This window comes from Hemiscyllium ocellatum, chromosome 3 (genome assembly GCF_020745735.1).
Source record: "Hemiscyllium ocellatum isolate sHemOce1 chromosome 3, sHemOce1.pat.X.cur, whole genome shotgun sequence".
NCBI classification, from domain to species: Eukaryota; Metazoa; Chordata; class Chondrichthyes; order Orectolobiformes; family Hemiscylliidae; genus Hemiscyllium; species Hemiscyllium ocellatum.
The window spans coordinates 113,774,814-113,802,438 of NC_083403.1; the positions used below are offsets into that span (position 1 = coordinate 113,774,814).

At 39.7% G+C, this 27,625-nt stretch overlaps 1 protein-coding gene across 1 annotated transcript in view; it reads right to left on the reverse strand.

Annotated features, from left to right (window-relative positions):
- LOC132835936 (CUB and sushi domain-containing protein 1-like) overlaps positions 1 to 27,625 on the reverse strand; it is a 2,426,762-nt gene that overhangs the window by 573,185 nt on the left and 1,825,952 nt on the right. Inside the window, exon 14 of the mRNA XM_060855058.1 lies at positions 2,100 to 2,282. Coding sequence (XP_060711041.1) covers positions 2,100 to 2,282 — 183 coding nt within the window. The remainder of the gene's footprint in view (positions 1 to 2,099; positions 2,283 to 27,625) is intronic.

Sequence of the window (27,625 nt, forward strand, 5' to 3'; positions counted from 1 at the left end):
ACAGCAGGTTAGAAGGAAAAAAAGAGGCCTTTCATATTTAAAAGGACATTTTCATTGGTCCATAATCATCAAATTAAATATTTAGAATATTCTTTTGTGTGTTATTACACTAACATATTGTTCAAAGTATCTAGAATCCCCACAGTGTAGAACCAGGACCTTCGGCCCAACAAGTCCACACTGACCCTCCCTACCCTATTATCCTATATTTACCCCTGACTTAATGCACCTAAGTTACACATCCCTGAACACTATGGGCACGTTAGCATGGCCAATTCACCTAAACTGCACATTTTTGAACTGGGGAGAAAACCGGAGCATCCAGAGGAAATGCACGCAGACACGGGGAGAATACGCAACTCCACGCAGATAGTCACCCCAGGTTGGAACTGAACCTGGGCTTCTGGTGCTGTGAGGAGGCTGTGCTAACCACTGAGTCACCTGCAGCATGTATGGCAGTTGATGACAACTCTTTGGTATTCAAACTCAATTTTTACAAACAATCAAAGAACTTTATCACACGGGGGAGAATAGTGAACATTTGTCAATGTGGAGGTGCTGCTTATGTGGAGCAAAAAGGAAAATGCCACTCCATCGGAAGGAGGCATTCTCCAATTGACAACCAGGTTGCCTTTAAAATGATGAACAGTTTTGGATGAGGGAAGATAGAAAGACTGAAGAATCAGTGATTATTTGTCAGCGAGGAAAGGGAAAGAGATTTCTTTGGGTAGAGCTGTTACAGAATGCCGCAGGACAAATTGAAGAAGAGACCACTGCAATAAGGGAAATCAGGATATTTGAAGTGTTGAATGGTACAGGACTATGGGGAGACATTAGAAGCGGAGATTAACTTTGAATTCCTCTTACAACAAGGTAGCACAGATGTGTCCGTCTTATCTACAAATTTCAATCATGTTTTGATGTTCTTTACCATAAACCTATACCTACTTTGGTGGAGGCAGATGAGCGTGTTTCTGGGGAATAGAAGGAATTAAATTTAACCTTATCCCAGTAAGTCATCATGAACTGTTCACCATAACAGTGAAAGGTAATACATAAAACAAAGTAATTACATCATCATTGACTGACAGTATTTACTATGCCTTTTCAAATACGGATTAAGCAGGAATATCCTTGACTAATTTCATCATCTCATTATTACAAAAAAATTCTCATTTTATTTAAATTATATTTTTGCAAACTTTCCTCAAAAAGTTCAGCTGAACAAATCTGTAGAATTTACTTTGATAGTTGAATACATTTTGAATCCAAAAATGGCAAAGTTTGAAGGTAGTTTTGCATTGGCTTATGAACCTGAAATATCAATTTTGTCCTAAAACGTCCTTTCAAGAGCATCCAAATGCTTCGATTTCTGGTCTGCTAAAACACAGAGATGATTGTTTTTTAGTTACTGGTATGCACAGCCCACCATGTCTGTGCCAACCATGATGCCATTCTAAACTAACCACAGCTACCTACCAATGGCCCATGTCATTATACTCTCTGTCTGTTCAAGTGCCTGCCTCAATGCCTCCAAAAGCAATGCTATGATATCTGCTTGTACCACCACCCTGTCAGAGTGTTTTAGCTTCCTACCACCCCGTAAAAAACTTGCCTCGCTCATCTCCTTCAAACATGAAAATTATATTTGCAAAAGCTAGTCACAATTGACAACGAAGACTAAGCTGCCTGTCTGTCAGTCAGTATGTCAGTGGATCTAGTCATCATTTTCCAGGCTTGGGGAACACCTAAACCAAATTGATGCAAAAACTTCCAAAAAAGTGAATATATGAAGTAGCCATCTCTGATAGTGCCATCATCTATCCAGCTGTGGAGAAAAGGCCTGATATGATGGATCTCACATGTTTATTTTGGAGTCATTCCATTTAAGCACGAGAACATTTTGAATCCATAAAAAGATTCTTCCACTTTAATATTTCCCCAGAAAACAAGTATCTATCATAAGATGTTTCCAGTGTATTTGATAAATCAAAAAGCAGCAAATGAAATATTCTCAGATGAACCATGTTTGAAAGGTTCAAAAAGCATTGAAGTAAAAAGTCAAGTCATCAAAAAGATTTCAACTTAAGGATTCTTACAGACGCAGCTCGGTTTGTTACCGGACCACTGATTATTTTGTTGGCATGAAATGGTCCGCTCTCCAACTAATTCAAAGGCTGATTGGCATTCAAATGTCAACGTGTCGCCGTGTAAAAAACTGTCTCCACTTCTTTTACCATAAGCAGGAACACCGGGGTCACCACAGCTTCCCTTTTCGATTTCTGGGAGAAAAGAGGAAGAGATGAATGAGTCAAGGCAGGTATACAGAATATTCCAAAGTGAAATATCAGCTCAAAAATGCAGAAAGTGCTGAAAAAATGCAGTGTATCTTTCAGCGTCTTGAAAAAAAGGAGTAATATTAAAGTGCAGTTGCCTGTTTAAAATTAGGCCACCACTGGGAGATTTTGCATCTGAACGGACTTAAGTTTTGATGGAACAAACATTCTGCTCACATATTGCTCGCTCCTCCTTTCTCATTCTCTCTCTTCAGCTACTGTCATAGGCCTTCAGGAATGACCTCATCTAACTCAATCTTTTACCTCCAAGTTAGGAAGCTGCCTTTCAGAGGCTAAGTTTTTCATGAGCTGTTTGCCAGCATCATGAAAGGTACTCACCACGAGAACTGATTCAGTTCCAAACTGACTCCTTCAGGCAACTGCCACACAATCATTGCTCACTACTCTAATTAACTCACATGTCATAATTATTGACTTATTATGCAGAGCCATACTATTGTACATATTTGATTTTCTTTCTGACTAATTTAATGCTTGTTTTCTTTCATTTGTATGAGTTGCATTAGGACCAGAGCAAGTGGAACATGTAGTTGGATCTACTAGGAAGGAAAATTGAGATTTTAATGAAAAAATCAGAATTGGAAGCTTTGCAATAACTATAGGACCCACAAGCAAAAAAGTGTAAGGGTCATTGTGGTACTAAAACATGATTGCTGTCATTAATCTTGGAAAATGCCAGCCTTTGCCAGTTGGATTTGCACTGTCACATTTATGTGCACGAAGTGCTCTATGGTGAAAAGTGATTAACAAGTCCTGATTTTATTTGAATTTTCCTTGATTATTTGAATACACTTGCACAAAAATATCAAAACATTCCACCTTGTTAAAACAGGATCAACCAGGATCAACTTTTCAGAAAGTGCATTTAATCATAATTACTTTTGAACAAACCCTGCAGCCTGAGAATCTAAATTTATATTTGTTGAATATTAAGTGTCTTCATTAGTTGTTTCAAAATAGTTCTGCAGCTTTTTTTTTGCTTCTACCTTAGTCCAACTTAATGTCCAAAATTTTTAATTAACTTCTTGTAAAATCATAAAAAGTGAAAGACAAAACTTGCTTGTTATTTAATGGCTCGCAATCGGTGAGAATTCTTCAATGTGATTGGCTGCTTAATTTGCTTGATAGCATGACTGATGCTAGTTGCTGAGGATTTCCTATTACTGGTGAGAGAATGAAAGTAATATCAGGATGGTTGAAATCCTGAGCTCAGAAATACAGTAAGGCATGGTCATCCCACTCAGGGTTTCGTAAGTTAAAAACTGACTAGGGACAGGACAGGAATGCAACATAAAGGTAGGATTGTTGTTCTGCGTATCTTTATTCCACAAAGCTGCATTCCTAGTGGGAAGCTATATTTGCTTAAATGATATCCTGCAGGACTAATTCTCTCACTCTTAAACCTTGTAAGAGCAACTTCAACTAAATAATCAGAATCAGCCCCCTTAATGTTTTCTTTACTCCTGCTAAAAATGCATGAAACATTTAATTATCCCCAACTTGATCATCCCTGGAAAAGATCCAAATAAATGAGACTGTTTTATAAACAAAAAAAAATTGAAACTTGATTGCAATTTCTGAATAACCCATTCAAAAACTGAACTATTCACACCAGAAGTAAAAATACCTTCTCTCTGCCTGCTAATTGTGGCAAAATATTAAGCATATTTGTATGAAGTGAATTTCTGATTTTATTTTCAAGGCTGAGGGAAATCTCACCCTTGCATGCTGTTCTGCTCAAATCGTTGCACATTAAGATGAAGACAACTCAGGAACCGAAGGGGAAAGATATACAGCAATAAATCTAGAAATTCCAATAAAAACCACTGTGAGGTTGGCAGGTATATTGGTATGTCATTAAAGCTTATTGAACTCTAGTGCCAAGTAATAATTGCTTGATATATGAAAAGCTGCTTTGAGTCAATTTGTGGGCGGCTAGGTTATTAAAGATTATTTAATAATCATACATTCAAAACATAATAAGTATTCCAAACAATATTGCCTTAATTGTGTTTGGCTTCGCTTAAAGCACTCACTCTAATCAAATTGTGACTTCTGTAATTCCTTCAAAAATGTAATTGGTACCATTCAGTATAGATAACAATTTTATTAAAAATGCCATAATTTTATCTGTGCATTGTATACACCAGGGCCTGCCTTTGGATACAATTTACCTGTTTATAGAAATATTAATTCATTTGTAGTTCTTGGGCTTTGCAAAACAAAACTCAAAAAAGGAAAAGAATTTGAATGAAATTTGTAAATACTCGGTAGTAATTGGGACCAGGTGGACCTCATTAACGAACTGACGTTCTTGATTGTGGTTGTTAAGCTGGGCCAATCAGGAACTTCGTAGTTAGAAGGTCCACCTGGTCCCAATCACTACACCCACTTACTGAAAGCAGTGAGATCACATGTATTCTATTAGAAGCCGTGACTATTTTCAAGTGGAGCAATCAGCATGTTTTAAATCCAGCTCAAAGCCTTCGTTTCTTATACCTTTCCTCCATTCGCTAAAGCACTAGGTGGAATTTTAAAATTTGCAGAGGTGTTGGAAGAGGCATCTTTTGCTGTCTGCTCCTTATACTGAGTTGCAGATGAGAATTTAAGTTAACAGCTTAATCAAAATGACAGGAGTAGAGTTAGTTGCATAATAGCTGACATTGAGTATCTCATCCAAAGGTTGTGCTTTGCACTGCAGAATCAGAGATGTACAGCATACAAAGAGGTCACTAAAGGTTCTTCAGGTGCAATGGTAGTGTCCCTACCTCTGAGACAGGAAGTTCAAATACAAGTCTCACCTACTCCAGAGATGTAACAATGGTGACTGGAAGATATTTGCAAACAGATTATTTGGTTCATCATGACAGTGCTGACAGCAGAAAGCCATTCAGTTTCAATAACATTTTTTGGAGTTGTTAGTTCCTTCTTCGCTGGTAAGAGCATTTCAAGTGCATGACCAAGTACCTTTACAAAAATATCCAGAGGGTTTCTGCCTTACAGGCTGTGAACTTCAGACACTTATGATCCTCTGGGTGACTTTGCCTTGAATCTCTGCTCGTCCACCACCACCTCAAATTTTCTAGCTCTTTACCTAAATCGATGCCTCCTGTATATCGAACCTTATATCAAGGGATATAGGATTTTGCTATCCATTCAATCTGCACAGAATGTCCAACATTGACTGACTGTATCCAAGCTAGCTCAAGATAATTTTATCTTTCGGATCAAACCATCACCCAATTGGAAAATGGGCAAATAAGGAAATTGCGCTTTCTAAGATCCTGTCAGTCAGAGGACTCCCCCCTCCCATACAACCCCCATCCAGTCCAAAACCCTTCTCAGTCGAAAATCTCTGTCTCACAGACAAATGTTTTCAATGACACAGCCTCTGATTTGAAAGATTCACAAACTTCTGAGAGAAGAAAAATATTCTTGTCATCTCCCTCTTAAGCAGCAGGCCTCGAATTTATAAATGGGCATTCCCTAGTTTTAGACTCCTCCATTAGGGGAAGCATTGACCTGGATTTTAATTTTGATTATCTCTGTTGCTCCAAAATAACAGGCAAACCCAGAACACCCATCCTTGAACAATGGACCCACCGTTTTTACAGGGTGGGAATGCAGAATTCCACATGTGCCCACTTCTGTGGACAGTAGCCCAAATAAATCAGTAGCTGCCACTGCTCATATCTAATTTTGGTCTCCCAGGTGTTTCAAAGGTTATGTGCTGATCAGAGACCTGGTAGGAACAGACGTGGACATTTAGAGAAGCAACCTATCCTTTGAAAAGTCGAGTGCCTTTGAAAATGTTTAAAGTGGCAATGGAAGACCATATATAAGTGTATAAGCTAATTAGTTGTCCAGCTCATTGGAACTGCCAACAGAGTTCTCTTTGAGAGTAGCCTGACTGGATTTCTGCTGCAAGACTGTTTGAACAACCTTCCATTTTCACAGTCAGGTACCTACTATTTCAGTTTTATTCATGAATTCAAGTGTTTGCAGACACTGAAATGTTATTGAATTTTAATGGTTGTTCTGGGAGATTATCCACTTAAATAAAATGCTTGTTATGAGGGCTAATGGTATTACAGGAAGTTAAAAAAAAAGTAAATCACTTGCCATCAATAAAGCTTTTATTAGTAAGGTTCCCAGTCAGACTGAGAGCAGCTGTTTGAGGGTAAGTCTTCAGCAGGAATGTGGGAAGCATTCAAAAAGGTACTTTAGACAGGTGTGGTGGAGAGGAAATAGTAAAGAAAGAAGTACTGGTCCAACATATTTCTTTTAGGATGAAATGTGGGAGCATTAAGCCCAAAAAACCATGGATAGCTATAAATATATTGGTTAGCTCTGTTGGCTGGACATCTGGTTTGCAATACACAGTGGTGTGAAAAGCACGGGTTCGATTCCTGAACAGATGAGGTTACCATGAAAGACTCTTCTTCTCAACTTTTCCCCTCACCTGAGATGCAGTAACCCTCAGGCTAAATCACCACCAGTTGTCTCTGTCCCTATTAAGAGAGCAGCCTATGATCTGATAAGACGATGGTGACTTTAAATTTCATGTTGGAAACTGATAAAGAAAAAAAAGGTTCATGCAATCCTGGATAACTTAGCAATTTGAATCCAAAATTGACTTAACGACAGGAGATAAAGGCTAGTAGTAGAAGGCTGTTTGCATGACTGACCCCAGTATGTAGTGGCAAGATCATAGCTATGTCTCTTATCGTTTGTGATAGCCATAAATGATGTAGCTGAGAACGTGGGAGGGATGATAAGTGTCTTTGTGGATGACACAAAGATTGGCTGGTTGGCTTTAGTTTACTATAACACCATCAGATACAGGTGCAGAATGAAGCCATTTAGTCCATTGAGACTGCTCCTCCATTTAATCATAGTTAATATCTTCCTCAACCCCATTGCCCTGGTTAAACATCAGACAACACCAGGTTATCGTCCAACAGGTTTAATTGGAAGCACACTAGCTTTCAGAGCGTCGTTCCTTCATCGCCTGATGAAGGAGCAACACTCTGAAAGCTAGTGTGCTTTCAATTAAACCTGTTGGACTATAACCTGGTGTTGTGTGATTTTTAACTTTGTACACCCCAGTCCAACACCAACATCTCCAAACCATTGCCCTGCATTCTCCCTGTAACCTTTGATCTTAATCAAGAACTTATCCACCTCTGTCTTAAACATACTCAAACAGTTGCCTCCACAGCCTTATGTGTCAATGAATTCCACAGAATCATTATTCTCTAGTTGAAGAAATTCCTCCTTACCTCCGTTCTAATGTGAAAGCTCAGCCACGTTACCTGGCTTTCTGTGAACGCCTGTCCAAGAACAGAGAACCACCACTTGATTAATACACTTCAACAGTACTGTTTTTATTCAAGACTGTCAGTATACAAATATACAAACAATCCTGGGAGAAAAGCCACTTAGACCACGCTGGGTACTAAAGAGTGGATTTTCTCACCGTTGATAGGGAAAGTTGTTACATTTATACATAACTTCTCACGCAATACAGAGTCCCGTGTCATTAAGCTATCGCAAAGTATATTAATCAAAGTATACTTAATTGTAAGCTTACACATCAAAAAATGCTCTAAATCTAACACACAGACACCAGCAGCCATCTGGTTAAGATATTAACACTATCTTTAAAGTCAGACATTAGTCCCCATTATTTTTTCTTGCTTTTCAAGATAACAGTCAAATCTCAGAGATGCTCTTCAAATGTAAACATTCAAACCTCATTACTGTGTTACAGCTAGACCGTAAGGCACCAGTACTCCTCTGATGGCTGCCCTTTGACCTAGTACTATGTACTATGTCATTCTCAGATCTGTGGGATTGGACATGTTTACCCAGCCTGTGCAAAGATCCTCACAAGTTGCTGTGTTAGCAATTTGTTTGCTCAGCATGCTGGGCAATACAGCCAATGTGCTTCAGCCATTTTAGTTAACATTCTAAGCTCCATTTTCTATATGGTCACTATATCTATTTCTGACTTATCACTAAAGGATCATCTCTTCACTTTAAATCTGCGGTCTTGGGTCCTAATCTCTCCTGCTACTTGAAAAATATCTTCTCCACAACCATTCTATCCAGACCTCTCAGGGTTCTGTAAGTTTCACTGAGAACTCCCCATACTCCTACCCACCACCTCATCCTTTTAAACTCTATCAATTACACCCATAGTCCTCAATCCCTCATCGTATGACCTGCTCTTCATTCCTGGTAAAAATCTCCTCTGGACTCCCTCCAAGGCCAGTATGTCCTTAGATATGGGGCTAAAATTGTTTACAATATTCCAAATGTGGTCTGACCAGAGCCTTATACAGCACCAGTAATACACCCTTGCTCTTGTATTCAACTCCCCTCAAAATGAGTGCTAACTTTGCATTTGTTTTTCTAACTGCAAACTGAACCTAGAGAATCCTGAATTTGGATCCTCTGTCCCTTCGTGATTCAGATTTCTGAAGCCTTTCCCCATTTACAAAATAGAGTACACCTCTATTCTTCCTATCAAAGTGGATAATCTCACATATTCCCAAAGTGTATTCCATCTGCCACTTCTTGTCCATTCTCATGGCCTGCCTAAGTTCTACTGCAGCTTCCCTGCTTCCTCGATAGTACATGACTCCACACCTATCCTTGTGTCACCCACAAATTTGGCAACATTACTGTCAGTTCCTTCATCCAGGCTGTTAACGTATCATGTGAATAGTTGTGTTCCTAACACAGTGGGCGGCACAGTGGCACAGTGGTTAGCACTGCTGCCTCACAGCACCTGAGACCCGGGTTCAATTCCCGACTCAGGCGACTGACTGTGTGGAGTTTGCACGTTCTCCCCGTGTCTGTGTGGGTTTCCTCCTGGTGCTCCGGTTTCCTCCCACAGTCCAAAGATGTGCGGGTCAGGTGAATTGGCCATGCTAAATTGCCCGTAGTGTTAGGTAAGAGGTAAATGTAGGGGTATGGGTGGGTTGCGCTTCGGCGGGTCAGTGTGGGCTTGTTGGGCCGAAGGGCCTGTTTCCACACTGTAAGTAATCTAATCTAATCTAATCTGCTGAATTTCACTAGTCACCGGCTGCCATCCTGAAAAATATCTCTTTATCCCCACTTTTTGCTTCTGCCAGTTAGCCAAACCATACCAGTACCTTACCAGTACCTAACACCATGAGCTCTCTCCTTATTTAACAGCTTCCTGTACAGCACCTTGTCAAAAGCCTTCTGGAAATCCCAACAGATATCATCTCTTTTACTTGTTACCTCCTCACAGAATTCCAAAAGATTTTTCATGCCATGCTGACAACCCTATTTTTAGGAGGAAATAAACAGATTGGTCAGATGGACAGATCAGTGACAGATGTAATAGAACCCTGACAAATATGAGGTGTTTCATTTGGGAAGAGGGAACAAGATAAGTGCATACTCAATGAAACTGAGGGAAACAGATAGATCTTTGGGTGCTTGTCCACAGATCCCTGAAGGTGGCAGGAAAGATTAATAGGGTCGTTAAGGCATCCAGGACGCTTCCTTTATCTGTCATGGTGCAGATTACAAGACCAGGGAGGTCATGTTGGAGCTGTACAGAGTTTTGATTGGAACTTTGACTTGTGTGTAGATCTGGTCACCATACGACGGAAAAGACATGATTGTGTTGGAGGGGGTGAAAATAAGATTCACTAGAACATAGTCTGGGATGGAACATTTCAGCTATGAGAAAAGACTGGACAAACTCAGGATTTTCATTTTTGAAGGGTGAGGGGGAACCGGAAAAGGTTTATAATATGATTAGGGGCATGAAGGTGGTTGGTCCCAGAAGACTGGAAAATGATTCATGCAACACGCCAGTTTAAGAAAGGAGAGAGGCAGAAGATCGGAAATTATAGGCCAGTTAGCCTGACCTCAGTTGTTAGTAAGATTTTAGAATCGATTATTAAGAATGAGATTGCAGAGTTTTTGGAAGTACATGATAAAATAGGGCTCAATAAGGACAAAGTGTGGTGTGTGGGGGACATGGATTGACATATATTAGATTAGACTCCCTACAGTATGGAAACAGGCCTTTCGGCCCAACAAGTCCACACCAACCGTCCAAAGAGTAATCCACCCAGACCCATTCCCCTACCCTATATTTACCCCTGACTACCACACCTAACACTATGGGCAATTTAGCATGGCCAATTTCCCTGACTTGCACATCTTTGGATTGTGGGAGAAAAGAAGAGCACCCAAAGGAAATCCACGCTGACATGAGGAGAATGTGCAAACTCCACACAGACAGTCACCCAATGTGGGAATTACACCCAGGTCCCTGGTGCTATGATGCAGCAGTGCTAACCACTGTGCCACTGTACTGCGCCAAAATATTGTCAATAAGTTGGCATTAGGGCTATAAAAAGCCAAGGGAGGATATATGGAGAAGTTGCCTAGGAGGTGATGAAAGGATCAGATGATGGGTCTAGGGGACATTGGCTGGATTGGACAGTCTGAGTGTCCATGGGGCTGTTGGCATGAGGTGGAATGTGCTGGCATGCAGTGTGTGGTGTGTTGAAGGCTTAGCAAGGGTGAGTGTAGAGTGATACTTTGCAATTTTAAAGAAATTAAAATGCAATACAGAGCCAATTCACCACGGCAAGGCTTCTGTCCAGATGGTCTCCGCACTTGTTCCTATGTCATCTGATCCAGTGCCAGGGAACTTCATCACTCCTGAATAAAAATCCCAACTTCTGAATCAGTTTTGATTGCCCAAGTTTGTGGAGTCAGGAAATGTACTGACACTGCATTCCAAATCCATGAGTGAAAATTCAGCCCCTCCTCTCAGTATCCACCCTGTTAAATCTCCTCAAGGTCATCTGTGTTTCACTAAGGTCACTTTGCATTCTTCTGAACACCAATGAATACAGGCTGAAGCTTTTCCATTTTCTGACTTACATAAATCGTTTCTGCAACAATCCAATTCCGGGCATTGGCGTTGACTCATCAAAACAGTGAGGACAACTAAAGTACAAGGCATAACTAGAGAAATGGCCAGATTTTCAACCTGAAGAAACCAAGACTGATGTACTGAAAATGACATGGAAATCCATGAATTTTGAGAAAAGAAAACTCTTGCCATGACAGATTACTTGAATGCAGTGATGAGCAGACTTCAAAAGCTGCACAATGTGAAACCTGCAGCACTCTGCAAATCACCCTCTGAGCCATTCAACACAATTGGTAGATAGTGCTCACTGAGTGGATACAAATGTATACAGATATGGGAGATATAAGATGTTTTGACAAAGCCTTGAGGTCTGTATATTAACTTTCCTACCAGGAGCAGGCACCATCAAAATATTCAGAATATCATCTTACAACAAAAGTTTTAAAACTTTTAGAGCCTAGTCAGTGACCAGCATATGGTGCAGGAGACATGCATGACATATTTCTCCCAGAGGGATCTGAAGCCAGAATGAGATGAAGCCGACCACTATGCTTAATTATAATCAAACAAAACTGTGGGAATAAATGGGATTCCAGATGGTAGAAAGGGACAATCAACAGCTTTGAGATGCAATGATCACCTCCCCCTTAAAAAAAACACAAGCGCAGGAAATCTACAACACACACACAGAGAAAGCAGGAGAAACTCAAAGTCTGGCACCATCTGTGGAGTGCGAAACAAAGTGAACATTTGGAGACTGGTATGACTCTACTTAAGAACTCAGTGTGATGCTTGAAGGGGCAAGGTAGGTTTGGCAGACAGTATTTATATTCCAAACAATGATCCTCCCCACATCCAGCAGGTTAACACTCTTCAGGCTCTTAAAGGATTCGATCAAATTGCTTTTCAGTTTTCTAAATTCCAGCATTTGCAAACTTAGCCTGTCCAACTTTTCCTCATAACACAACCCACTCATTGCAGATATTGGTCTAGGAAGCACCTGAACTGTTTCCTACACAATTACATCCTTCCTTAACTGAGGTGACTGAACATCAGACAGTCCAATCAGTGATTATCTTCCATACTTTTGCATTCAAATCCCCTCAGAAGGAAGGATAACTCTCTATGAAGACTCTTGTTTACTGTCTGTACCCACAGGTTAATGATTAATGCACTGGAACACTCCAGATCCTTCTGCATCTAAAAGCATGGCAATCTCTTACCATTTCAAAAATAAGCTTCTTTTATGACTCTTCTTGCTAAAATGGATAATTTCACATTTTCTCACATGATATTCCACTTGCCAGTTTGTTGTTCACTCACTTGATCTTCGAGTAAAAAGTGAGGTCTGCAGATGCTGGAGATCAGAGCTGAAAATGTGTTGCTGGTTAAAGCACAGCAGGTTAGGCAGCATCCAAGGAACAGGAAATTCGATGTTTTGGGCCAGAGCCCTTCATCAGGAATGAGGAGAATGTGCCTCTTAGCCTGCCTGGCACATTCTCCTCATTCCTGATGAAGGGCTCTGGCCCGAAACGTCGAATTTCCTGTTCCTTGGATGCTGCCTAACCTGCTGTGCTTTAACCAGCAACACATTTTCAGCACTCACTTGATCTATCAATATCTTTTTGACCTCCTAAATGCTGCTTCACAACTTACTTTCCTACGTTTCTTGTATCATTAGCAAATTTGGTAACTGTATCTTTCATCACATCAACCACGCTATTATTGTATATTTCAGATAGTTCAGGTCCCAGAACTAATCATTGTGGCACACCAATAGTTAACACTTTGCCGACTTGAAAAATATCATTTTATGCCTATTCCCTGTTAGCCAGCCAATCTTCTATCCATGCCAATATGAAACCCTTCAGCTATGAACTTTTATTTTCCACAACAACCTTTGATGTGGCACTTTATTAAATACCATCTGGAAATCTAAATGCAATGTATCCGTTGGTTCCCCTTCTTCCATGGCATGTTGCTTCCTCAAAAGACTCCAATACAATGGCTAAACGTGATTCCCCTTCACAAAAGCAGGTTCCTTTTGCCTAATGACCCTGAACTATCTAAATGTCCTGCCATAACTTCTTCCACAACAGGCTTGCTTTGATCCCCCTTTTTTTTAAATAGGAGCTACGTTTGTACTGTCCCCTGATGCTACCTGGCCTGCATTTCCAACTTTGTTTCTGAGTTTATTTTGGATTTACAACACTTACAGTATTTTATTTTTGTGTTAATGTGATGTAAAGCTGCAGAGTTGACTGAGAGCAAATGATACTCATTGAAACTTTGAATGCAAAAACTGCACTCTCAGGTGTCTTGTAGGCACAGTGGGAGTTCAAGCCTCACTTGCTCCAAAGGTGTGAACTGGTTAATTAAAGCATAAAACTGGTTCTTCTGCAGAGAGGAAATGGCTCTGAGCAAGGATTGGGTCCAGAAAATGTTGAAAATCGTGTTTGTGCTGAACTATGAATTTATAATGAAATCCTTGTCAGTCTTTAAAAGGGAATTCATCTGACGAAGAAGCAGCACTCCGAAAGCTTGTGATTTCAAATAGACCTGCTGGACTATAGACTGGTGTCATGTGACTTCTGATTTGGTTCACTCCAGTCTAACAATGGCACCTCCACATCATTGGCCTGGTAAACATAAGATACCCATTGTTTACTGTGGAGAGGCTCTGGCATTCTCACAAATTGATGTTAGTTCAGCAGATTGACAGAAGTGTCTTTAATGTTAAGGCCACAGTTGCAGAATGAGAGGAGTCAGCAGTATTTGAATGTGTTCCAGTGGCTGTGAATCATATATCAAAGGGACAGCTCATAGTTGAGGAATAGGAGAAGCCAAGTCAATATTCGGGCACTCCAGAGGTGATCCTGAGTTTGAAGGAAGTGCTAGAATGAGATCTTGGAGAGATGATTAATGGTGAACTAAATTCTTTTCCTGCACATTTGAGTGGGTGTCACAAGGAAAAAATAAAGTATCCTGGAATATGAACCAAAATTTGGGTAGGGTAGTTAAACAGAACCCGAGTTTTACATGTTTTCTTGTTGCTCAATGAGATTTGTTGAAGATTTTGTGAATGAATGTCTACAACTTACTTGAATGAAACAAGTAGAAAAAAAAATTGGATATCAGTGTTCAATTACAGAACTCTTGGGACTCATATGTTCAAAAATTGGGGTGATTGTTTAAAAGTTGATGGAACCCAAAACTCTTGTCACTATTGGAAAGGTTATGCATAATCTATCAAAAAAAGGGGAGCCAAGCTTTTACTAAGCTTTTTGTTAGATTTTTGGGTCATCTTTGGATCTCCCCATTGGATTTCAGCTATTAATTCACATTGACCATTTCTTTTCGAAAAGGTTAGCACCATCAGTACATACTTATATTCAATAAGTTGGTCACAATCATTATCCACAGTCCTCTGTCTGGTGAATACAAATATAAAATATAAAAGTAAAGTGTGTTAAACCTCTTCAATTCACAAGGAAATGAGCCCAATAAAAGAATCTCTAATCCTGTAATACCTCAGTTATGTTCAATCAATCATTTCTGAAACTATGTGAAAGTCAAGAAAAAACATGCAGCCTAATTTCTCTTTTTAGTCAGCCCCGGGAAGGAAAACATTGGTTCAACATATATCTCTTCAAATCAAACATCCCTACTTCCTGTCTCATCAGATCAAAGAGTAACAAGAGCCACTGCATTGAATGACACTATTATGGTTCTACATCCACATCTCTCAAGAGATCACTACAATTGGAAAAAGAAAAAATGGACTTTTAAAAATATTATACATGACTGCAGAATAATGATTGTACGATCATAGGATTTGGAAAAAAACATTAAAATGTTTACTGATGAGATAAAGGACAATTACCCTCCTGTACTATCAGCTATTGTTTCAAAGTATTTTCATCTCCACCACACCATGCTGTTAGCCATATTAGCCCGTTTTCCTGTGTCAAGGAAACTATCCGAAATTACATTAGAAAATAATTCAGAGATCAGATAATCAAATGACAGGTGACACCTTCTTCCCCAATCCAAGACCATGGGGAAAGATATATGAATGAAAAGGTTTAAAAATGGGATTTACTCACTTGGTTTGAAGTTTGTTTAGCTGCATCTATGTTGTTTTTATTCTTTTATTGTCCCCTCTAATATCCTGCAATGCACACGTACTCATGCCTGACACATTCTTACTTTGAAATTAAACACTTTTGCAACTCAACAGCCTAAATTTCAATTCTATTCTATAAAATTGCTTTTCAATTCCTCCTGTACTCAAATTTAGACATTAGAAAATAACTATACTGGACAGTTTTATGGTGAAACAAGCATAAAACACCATGCCTTGATCTTTGTTGTTTTACTCCTTCTGTGACATTATTGCAGCTAAGTAAGTTCAAAAAGCATTAGGTCCCTATATATTTGGTCCTCAGTGCCCAATTCAATTTCAATGGTACTTCATTTACATCCTTGTGCATTTTAATTGGGAATGATTACTTCCCAATAAATATATGAAAACAGTTCAGGGATTACTTTCAGTTCTCAGGACAGTGATAGCAAGGCCACCATTTATCATCCTCCTTCACTGTCATAGAAATAGTATTGAAGTCTCTGCTTTAATAACTAGCACACAGGAAATACAAGCAGGAGTAAGTCTTTTGAAACATCAAGTCGGTCCCATTCTTCAAGACAAGCAAGGTTGATCTCCAGCTCTGACTTCAGTTTCTTACCTGCTCCCCTTATCTTTTGATTTCCTGAAAAACCTAAATGTCAGGCTATCCCAGCCCTTAAACATGCACAACAAAGAACAACTCTCCGGGGAAATGAATTTGAAAGATTCACAACCATTCAAAAAAATGTCTCCTCAACTCTGTCCCATCTAATTGCCTAGAGACAAAACTTCCTTGCTCTAAATTCTCCAGCCAGTGAAAACAATTTCTCAGTCTTTGCACTTTCAAATCCCTTCAGGTCTCAAAGCAATTTCCACTTATTTTGAAACTCCAGAGAATATAGGCATGATTTATTCATTGTTTCCTCAAAGGAGGACCCACTCCCTCCAGTTACATATATAGTGAACCTTTGCTGTTCTGTCTCCAATGCAAACAAATCCTTCCCTAAATATCAAGACGAAAATTACATACAGTATTCAAGGTGCTATCGCACCAAAGCACTTTCGAATTATAGCAATATTTCTATACAGTATTCCTCTACTCCAACCTGCTTGCAAAAGAAGCCAATTCTTGCCGTCTATGCAATGAAGGTACATCCACAATGCTGTTAGAATGCTTTCACTGCATCAACTATGGCAAGTCAAGGCGGCAGCTCACCATCTTCTAGAACCCCAACTGACAGACTGTTACAAAGAACCTTTGGCAAACATTTGTAACATGATTCATTTTGGGTTACAATTCTAAGAACATTTTCAACCTTCTGAAATTTTACTTGTGTTGTCAATATTTTTGTCTATTGTCACTTTTCATTAGTGTGAATGTCTGGCTGATATACAAATGAACCGGATATCTTTGATACATTGCTGAAATGATCATTCCTCATGTGCTCATCTTCGAAACACCTAGTGGTGAGACAATGGATTGTAAGGATACAATGTTCACATACTGTGTTTAATTTATTCATGGGACATTGTCATTGCTGGCCAGGCCACAATCTTTTGCCCGTCCTATTTGCCCTTGAGAAAATGGTGACAAGCTGCTTTCTTGAACCGTTGCACTGTATGTGCTGTACGTAGACCTACAGTGCCACTAGGACACATCTACACTTTTTCTCAAAGTCACTTGAATATATAAGAAACAGGAACTCAGACAATTTTTTTTTTGTTTCCCTACCCTGAAGACAATGTGTCAAATGTTAACACAATTGCTACTTTTGCATCTGAACGGGGAATTGTTGAAGGGATTGAACCAGACTGCACTAGTATATACAGCACAGATACTGACTGAATAAATCTGATGAGTAATCAAGTATTCTTTAACTTGCAATTTTTCATAAGCATGCCCAGGACTGAAGAATCAGTACCTTTGTACCTAAAATGGTGTCGTAAATGGTGACTTGAAAACTCTTCTCTTGAATCATTTGAGGACATGTGACAATAAAGCTAATTTAATTCAATTCAATTTGATTCAAATCAATTCAAAATTCTATCCCAAAAGAGGAAAGAGTATCATTGCCCGATACTTGCCTAAGTTGAGGCATGTATATTTTCCACACATTATTGATCCACAGTAGGAACATTAAGTTATTTTTTTCCAGTGCACAACGCAGAGGTAGAAATATCCCTTTGCTGCTTACATGAATGCTTCATCCAACAGAGATTGATTGCATACAACAGCACCTTGATGGACTTTGAAATTCAACACTAAACCAAGCAGTGTTAGGGCTTTTGCCTGAAACGTCGATTTCGCTGCTCCTTGGATGCTGCCTGAACTGCTGTGCTCTTCCAGCATCACTAATCCAGAATCTGGTTTCCAGCATCTGCAGTCATTGTTTTTACCTAACAATTAATTATTCAGATATACAACTTAAAATTTGCAATACATGAAAACCTTTACCATGATAACTGCAGACGATGGAAAATCAACACCAAAATAGTTGCAAGAAGTTAGTTTTGAAGAATAACAACATTTGCAGCAAATTAACTGGAATAATTAAATTTTACAGCATTATGAATGCAGCAATGCATTTAATAGGGATAATTATTGCTGTTCACATCATGGCCTCCATCAGTATGCCTCAGAGTTGCATTCAAAGCTGAAGAGTTGCTAAAAAGATATGATTTAAAAATGTCAATGCTCACTGTTAGTGATGCTCTATAGCAGAGTCACAAATAATTAACACACCCGATGTTGACTTCAGCTGGAATTTTCATGATTATTAGAGTTACAACTGTCATGATTATGTAAAATATAAACTACTGATTTTCAAAACTCCATCATCTACATTAATGCCTGAAATATTCTTGGTCTTGAATGGTCTTAAAAACAGGAACAAAAACGCCAACTTAAAATAATCATAGGTATCACGTGACCATAATGTTTATTTTCCAACATGGCTTAGGTGACAGACAGGCAAACTGAAATTAATATTTTATCCAAAGGTGGCAAGCCAATCATCACCTTCGTCATGCTGCCACTGCCTCACCCACCCCATGCAGACTTCTGGGAAGCACCAAACTACTTTCACCTCCCACTTTACACCTTGATGAAAATGCTCACATGCTGAAGAAGAGAAGGATGTAGTGACACTGGAGGCAGTTCAGAGGAGGTTCACTAGATTGATCCCACAGATGAGAGGCTTGTCGTATGAAGAGACGTTGAACAGTTTAGATCTATTCTCTCTGGAATTTAGAAGAATGAGGGAAGATCAAATTGAGGTATTCAAGATGATAAAAGGTAAAGATAGAATAGACGTGGCGTGATTGTTTCCAAATGTGGGGCATTCTAGGACAAGAGGTCGTAGTCTTAAATTAAGAGGTAACAAATTTAAAACAGAGTTGAGGAGAAACTACTTCTCCAAAAGGGTCATGAATCTGTGGAATTCACTACCCCAAAGTCAGTGGATGTTGGGACAGTGAGTAAATTTAAGGAGGAGTTAGACAGGTTTTAATTAGTAATGGGTTGAAAGGATATGTGGAGAATGCAGGAAAATGGGGTGAGGATCATATCAGCCATGATTGAATGGTGGAGCAGACTCATTGGGCCGAATGGCCTAATTTTGCTCCCGTTTCTTATGAAATTATGAGAACAACATCTAGAAATTAACAAACATGGGGAAAATCAATTCAGACTGGGAAACGCACAGACAAGCTGTTGTTTTTGGCAGAGTGAAAGAAAAGAAGCAAGGTCTGCAGAATTGGAATCTTTTTGGAGTAAATCCCCTATTTTTTCTCATAAGAAAATCATCCAATGACAACACAAATTAAAAAGGAGCATTAGAACAGCAAAAACTCAAGATAACTAAAAATATTTCATGCTTTAACAAAACAGAACCAACTTTTAAAATTTGGCATGTCATCGACATAACCCAAGGGAAGTATTTTCTCCCCCTTTATGTTATTGGTAGGTCTGGGCTTGTTGACTGGCTGGTCTGCTTCTAGAGACTGATTATTGCTATCTAACTTGCTCTGAAAGTGTGTAGTAATCTTATAGGAATGGGTGGCTTCCATGGGCAAAGATCTTCCTAGTGGCCATGCCTTTCAGCTAGTCACACCCGCCTGATTTCTCAAGAATATTTCTACCAGGAAACATTCAGCAGCTCCTTTAGTAAATACCCCTCTACAAATTGAAAGGATTACGAATTGGAATGGGTGAGGAGAGAGAGATGTATTGATTTGTGCTCACACCCACCACTCAACGTTACCCTGCAAAGGACTACTATTGGGTATCTGTAGCAGTTGCCCGCTTCAGGTGGAAGATGGTTTAAATATGGACATTGCATGTTATTTCTTACATAGGACTCCACTTGGCATTCTAGGAGATGACTGGGTGAAGAATATGCAATGCATTCCCCACCATGTCATCACCCAATAGTACAAAGAGAAACACAATGCATTGAATGATTTTCAGAGGATAGGAAAGGGGAAGGAACCATTGGGCCACATCCACTTTAGTCTACCTGTTTCATGTAAGATCAAACATTTCATCTGCCACATGCCCACTTGGTTGCCAGTGATGTCAACCTGTGGATTGTTTGAAACTGCCCAGGCCAAGAGCTGGAAAGCTGCGGCAGAATGTTTCTATCAGCTCCACTGCACACAGAAGGAGCCTTCTCATGAGCCTTGGAAGGGGCATTATTTCACATTAGCATCCGTGTGTCCAGTCATGTGGTATCAGCCTGACAGACAGAAAACAGTTGCACATGTATGTTGACATATATGTATAGGTAGAGGAAGGGACTCAGTACACCTGCGGATTGCACATAGTCATGGCATGACACATGGCATTCAGGTGATGAGCTATGGAGGGGAGACAATACATCAAAGGATGGATATGCCTCCATGAAGTGCTCCTTGCTCCCATAATGTTAAGTATCAGTTAACATTAATCTCATCTGCAATGAAATCAACAACCCTTGTATCTGATAATGTGAAGGGAGTGTCATTGTCAATAACATGGCTGACATCTGAGAACAAACAAGTGTCATTAGGACCCACCATCTATGGAGTCAAATTCTCCCTCCTTAAAGTCAACAATGAGAAAAACGATAAAAAGTCAAATCAAAAATAAATCCTAACTGTGTAATGAATAAGCACATGTCACATTAAACTGAACTATTTGTGGTAGTTCTGAACATCAATTTTTAAAACTTCTCTTGGTTGTGCAAGCGAAACACTTCACAGACTGTCATCACCATTTAGTTTACTGTCGACCAAGGAGTTCTCAACTGTTGTTCATTTTACCTTCTGACACTATAAGTTTGAATGGTTGCTCCGTGTGAAACTTGGTTGTGAGATGCAGTATTTTCAGTCTGGACTTTGTTTGCAAACAGTTGCTGAAATGCAGTTTTGAGTGGCAGACTTCTGCAAACTACAACAGCAACTGTTTGACAATAACAGCCTTGGTAATTCAACAAGCATCCTATTCTACAGGGGAAGCGCACTTCTGCATTGCAGTGAGACTTGAAGGGCATACCAGCAACATGTAAGGGTGCTTGAGAGATTCCAACTACAGTGCACCCTTCAGACACTCTGGATTCAATGGGAGGGCATTGAAGCTACACTAATGACCATCACGAAGCTAACTCCACAAGCAATCATGCAGAACTCCTGAAAAATCAACTTTGATGGACTGGACACATTTTGTCCACGTGTTTATAAATCATTTCGCCTGTTCAGTTTTGTTTACTCAAATGGTAAAAATTTCAGGAGACGACAAAGAAAATGCTTCAAATGTTTTACACTTTGAAGCTTTCCTTGAGGGGCAACAGATTTGATATTAGAGACTGGGAGGAGCTTGCTATCAATTGCTCAAGCTGGTAACAATTTGACCATCAAGTCATATCATATGTTGTTTCGCACGACCTAAATGATGAATCAGAGCAGTGGCAGAGAATAAATAAAGAAAACAAATCCTGCATTCTGAATCCCACTATCTCATGTGATGTCCTGCTCTATGCAGATTTGTGGTTTGAGAATCATCCTCTTCAATCACAGAAAGATCCACAGTCAAAACTTATAATAGTGTAGACATCCTCAAACAAAGGGACAAGCAGAACCAATGGCCAAGTTGACACTACCAATTTAGTTCATATAACTTTTCTGTAGAAGTGCAGCACCTTTATATTTACATTTTTCATAGCTTTTAAGGAGTGAATCACATATGATGCACATGGGAAATGAGACGGGTTCAAAGCCCAATCAAACAACATTTGTCACAACATATTTTTTCCAAGTGTCTTGATCTTTCCCCTGAAGCTATCCCAGTTAATGTTTTTTGCACTCCATCCAAGGCCTTCATCCTAAAGTGTGTCCCTCAAGGTGGCCACATTACTGGAATCTTATATCAGTTAAGCACATTTTTCTCAAGATCAGGAAAGAAAACTATGAGACCTTAGATAAAGCTTGAGTAAATATATCTCCAATTTTTCATACCTCTAAGTATAAAGGAAATCATATGAAGCCATAGAATGTGCTTGTGATGGGGAAAGTGGAGTTGCAATGTCTTATTGACTACTTTATTTCCTTCCTCTTTGCCCTGGTGAACATTGTATGAACAGCAGTAGCCACTAGCTTGATGTAACTTCTATTGCAAGAGTTAACTCCTGCTGAGTAGGCTATTATTGTTAACCCCATATGTTATTTGCTTCTCCACTTATAGGTGAAGTATGAAGGAATTTGAAATCTCTGAGTACATTGTGGTGTTTATGGATAAAAAGCATCCTGACTGCTGCAAGATAAAAGCAGTGTTGATTACTATCTACAAGCTGCACTTGAGAGAGGAGGGTGCAGCCTAAAAGGTCCACACCTGATGCCTGTGCATACGCTGCTGAACTGCTCTGTGCTAGTTCTGACATTTTCGATTTTAGTATCTTTTTATGTTGATGCTCATTATGTTCAAGCAGATATACTGGGACACCTAAGTACAATCTATTATATCTAGACCAATAAAGATCTGGACACGTTACAACTGCTGAGTCCTCTGATGCTGTTTACTAGAATCACAAAAGTGTTACAGCATAAAAGAAAACCATTCAGTCCATTGTCCCTGCATCACTTCTTCAAATGGGCATCATGACCTAGTTCCAATCTCCTGCTCCATTTTTTCCCTCCATGATTGTGCACACTATTTCTATCCAAATAATCAGCCAATGCCCTCGGGGTTGGAATAATTATCCAATGCCCTCTTAGTCTGTAGGGAAATTGGCAAAAATTTCTTACCTGCTCTGATGCATTTGGAACTTGCTCAATGCATTCGTCACAACAGGGTGACTGATGTTTGCAGTATCCCTTGGAATCTAGAAGTGAAGAGCATCATGCCTTTCACAGCCACTGTCTGCTAGTGCAGTGTCTCTGATTGATGTAATTTGCCAGCTAAGGTAAACCTTGATAGGTAAGAGTCCTCTAAACAAATGTAGTTGTTTATATCTCTGCATGGGTACTTTGTGGACCACAGGTTAGATGGATCAGGGCCTGACCAATCTGTCAGCCTTGTGTTGCTTACATTTGTGGGATATAGGTAAAGCAGTGTTTCTTCTGCAACCATAGTTACTTATGCAAGGTAAATGAATTCACACCAGTGTAAAATTGTTTCAGCCAAGAGCTGAGTTAACAAGAATAAAAACTATATGAAGGAAATATATAATTGTTATTGTATTAGCTTAAATGTGCATACAAGAATGAAATGTGCCTGCAAACAATGGTAGCTGTTACAGACAAATAGATAAGATGCTGTGAGGGGAGGGAGGGGGGGTGTAAAGCTAGATATACCTGTACAAATAGTTACAAGCATCTGTTTCCCACTTCAGCAAAAATAATCACAATCAAGAGGTCATAAGGCTCAGTGTAAATAAAGAATAAAAGGAAATATTGCTTTGGTAAGCACGGAAACATATGGCAGTGAAGAAGGATAAATAACAATAAGACCACAGAGGGAGGTGGTCAAACGGCCTTGTGAGGCCAGAGATAAACATTTTATCACGGACAAGGCTGGATGAGTTCAGAGACAAAAAGCCGGGTTTAGAGTAGTGACAGATGTAAACAGGGGAGTAGCAATGGGAGGAGAGGAGAGAAACGAATTACGTAAATGTTCTGTACTCGTTAAACTTTGTGTGTGTGACTACCTTGCAAATAGTAGACACCAAACCCCTCTTGCAAGAGTGTAATAAACGAAATTACTGCTTCGGATCTTGTCTCTGTCTGAAATTATTGAAGTGAGTGAGCTTCGTTTCTGACACATTCATGTTTTTGTTTTATTTGAAAAAGTAAAGGGGAATCCCCGAAGGAAATTCTACTGGCCAGAAAATTTTAACATGGTCTCAAAAAAGGATTGTAGTAATCCTGTTGTAAGACTACTCCAGTGGTTGTTGCTTTAGATGCAGGCAGCAAACAAACTTCACGCTGCCTGATAATTTAAATGTTTGCAAGGTGCAGCCAACAAGCATGCTGCTGAGTGGTTACATGCCAGTTTAGTGAGAGGTCATCAAGAGTTCAAACCAAGTCTCCACTACGTAAGGGCAGCATTAGGACACATGCAGAAGACAATGTTAAGGCTGTGTAATCGAGAGATTGTTTGATGATTGCAATACTATTTTGCAATTCAGTTGATGAATGTGGTTTGGAACGATTATTTTAGGATTTTTTTATTCATTGTGTTAGTGTCAGATGGATACTGTGGTGTACAAAGTTAAAAATCACACAACACCAGGTTACAGGTTTAATTGGAAGCACTAGCTTTCAGAATGCTGCTTCTTCATCAGGTGGTTGTGAAGTATACAATTGTAAGACACAGAATTTATAGCAAACATTTACAATGTGATGTGACTGAAATTATACATTGAAAAATACCTTGAAGTTTTGTTAAGTCTGGTGTTGTGCGATTTTTAACTTTGTACACCACAGTCCAATATTGGCATCTCCAAATCATGGATACTGTGGTGGTAAGTGACAGAGGGAAGTTTGGGTTAGGGATGGTTGGGGTTGCATTCAGATGCAGCCCATACAGCTGATGACATGAGCTATGGCCACTTGAAGTAGAAATTGTAGAACATGCATCAGACCCCCATGAATCATGACAAGTTTCTGCCAAGTACTGAAGGGCTCCTCCAGGACAACTCAAGTGATAGGATCATAGTTTAATCAGCCTAAGGGCCTGCTCTATCATACTGATATGGCAACATAGTTTGTGAAATATGCTGCACACGTGTTTGTGGGTTATCAGTACAACTGTGAATAATGTTTTCCACAGAAGGCCCAAGTTAATTATAAGTCAGACAACAGCATAATGGGTCAGATCTCAAACAGTGACAAGACAGAGTACAAAAAAGAGATAGACAGTGTGGCAGCAGAGTGTAAAGTCAACAAACTCTGTCAACATCAACAAAACAAGAGAATTGGACATCGACTTCAGGAAGCAGAGTGGGGGATGTGCCCCTGTCTGTGTCAACTGTGCTGAGTTGGAGGTTGTCCAGAGCTTCAAGCTCCCAGGTATCAGTATCCCAACAATCCGTCTTGGTCCATCTGTGTCAATACTACTGTCAAGAAAACATATCTGTGCCAGTACTCCCTCAGAACGTAAAGGAAATTCTGGATGTCTACAATGCTTCTTAACAATTTTTATGGATGCCCCATAAAAAGCATCCTATCCTGATGAATCACAGCTTGTTATGGCAACTGGTCTACCAAGACAACAAGAAATTGCGAAGAGTCATAAGCACATCCCAATCCATTACGAAAACCAAACTTCCTTCCATTTACTCTGTTTCCACACCTCACAAAAGCAATCAACATCATCAAAGACCCCTCCTAACCTGGTTATGCTCTCTTCCACCCTCTGCCATCAGGCAGAAGAGATAAAAGTTTGAAAACACAGATCATATGATTCACAAACAGCTTCTTCCCAGCTATTATCAGACTTATGAAGAGACCTGTCATATATCAGTCAACCTTTCTCTGCATCTTCTGTGCAGCTGTAATACTATATTCTACATTCTGTTCTATTACCCTGATATACTTATGTATGAAATAATTTACTGGTTAGCACGCAGAACAATACTTTTCACTGTATCTCGATACATCTGACAATAAGAAATCATTCAAAATCTGGCCTACATGTGACTCTGGACCCATAGTAAGGCAGGTGACTCTTAATTTCCCTTAGGCTATTGGGGATGGGCAATAAAATGCAGAATTTTAAAAATTCAAAATTTCAAAGACATCCCCACACTGACCAAGTGAAGAGCTGAGGTGGGCCAGCCAGCGAAGTTTGCAGTGCTGTGTTAGGGTTGGCGATTGCTTTTGGGCAGCATGGTGGCACAGTGGTTAGCACTGCTGCCAGAGACTTGGGTTCAATTCCCACCTCAGGAATTTGCACATTCTGTCTGTGTCTGCATGGGTTTTCTCTGGTACTCTGGTTTCCTCCTACAGTCCAAAAATGTACAGGTTAGGTGAATTGGCCATGCTAAATTGTCTGTAGTGTTAAGTGAAGGGGTAAATGTAGGGGAATGGGTCTGGGTGGGTTGCTCTTCGGAGGGTTGGTGTGGACTTGGGCCGAAGGGCCTGTTCCCACACTGTAAGTAATCTAATCCTCTGGGTTCATTGTCATCATTTAAATGCATAGGGCATAATGGACAGCTGCAGACAAAGGCGTAATAACTTATGCAAAAATAACCAAAAGTAAAATGCTTTTTTACCTGCTCAGCAGCTAGGAGTAGAATCTCTAAGAGTGCATCTTAGAGATGATAACCAATGAAGTACAGCAATTGTGTACTTGAGTTTTGCATTATATTTAATCACATTCATAGCCCTAATAATGCTGTCGCTAATCTGCAGCAAGTGCTATATTTTAGTGGAGGCCTCCTGTGTGAAGCCTGGATGCTTAACACTCTGTTCCTCACTCAGTTTCAGGTAGGAGAATTGTTCCCTGAATACAGTGGGAAGATAAGACTTTCTACTGCAGCTCTTTTCCCTCTTCATGTATCTTAACCTGCACTATATTACCACAACAGTTAATTCAAGAAAAATGTAAAATTACAGTGCCCATATCTGGGAGAAAATGGTTTGTGCATCATGGCTGAGAAAAAATTGATCAGCACATAATACACGACTCCTTGGAAAGTTAGGTAAAATTAAACTGGAGAAGACCAACACTTCAACAATCAATGCAAGCAACAACAGAAAGAAATCTGTAACTAATCTGAAAGCAGTTGGTATTCCCAATAAATAGGACTGCCACTATGGAGGAGGGGGTGTTAATGCTGCTTGATATCATAGCTGAAAATGTGTTGCTGGTTAAAGCACAGCAGGTTAGGCAGCATCCAAGGAACAGGAAATTCGACATTTCGGGCCAGAGCCCTTCATCAGGAAAGGGCTCCTGATCTTCCTGATGAAGGGCTCTGGCCCGAAACGTCGAATTTCCTGTTCCTTGGATGCTGCCTAACCTGTTGTGCTTTAACCAGCAACACATTTTCAGCTCTGATCTCCAGCATCTGCAGACCTCACTTTTTACTGCTTGATATCATAGCCTGCCAACTTTACCGACATCCAGAATTGTTCTTCCAGTTAATGTCTCCTCCAAAATACAGTTAGCACCAGAAATGAGTTCCTATGTCAAGGATACTATATTGTAGGTAAAACTGCCAGAAAACGGATACCAAGGAGTCAAATTTCATCGGTGTGCCTCTGGCTGAGGCAATGATGGATCAATGGTTGACAGTAGTCGAAACAAATGACAAAATAAATGGACAATTACTTTTGCAAAGCTCATCCTAAGTGATTTTTTAACTGCCTTCTCCAGAATGTCTGGCAGCAGATGTAAAGTTGGATAGAGTTTAAAAAATCACACAACACCAGGTTACGGGTTTATTTGGAGGCACTAGCTTTGAGATCACTGCTCCTTCAGCAGGTAACTAGTGGGTCAGGATCATAAGATACAGAATTTATATCGAAAGATCACCGTGTTACACAATTAAACCAATATTTTGAATAAACCTAGATTGTGGTTAAGTTTTTCATCTTTTAGAATGGGTTGCAGGTTTTGGTTCATTAATATGTAAATCCAAACTACTTTCAGTCACATTCTCAAGAATCACTTAAGGTTTTATGAAGAAAGGTGACATCTCAGCTCAGACAATGTATTATAGGTATGAGGTT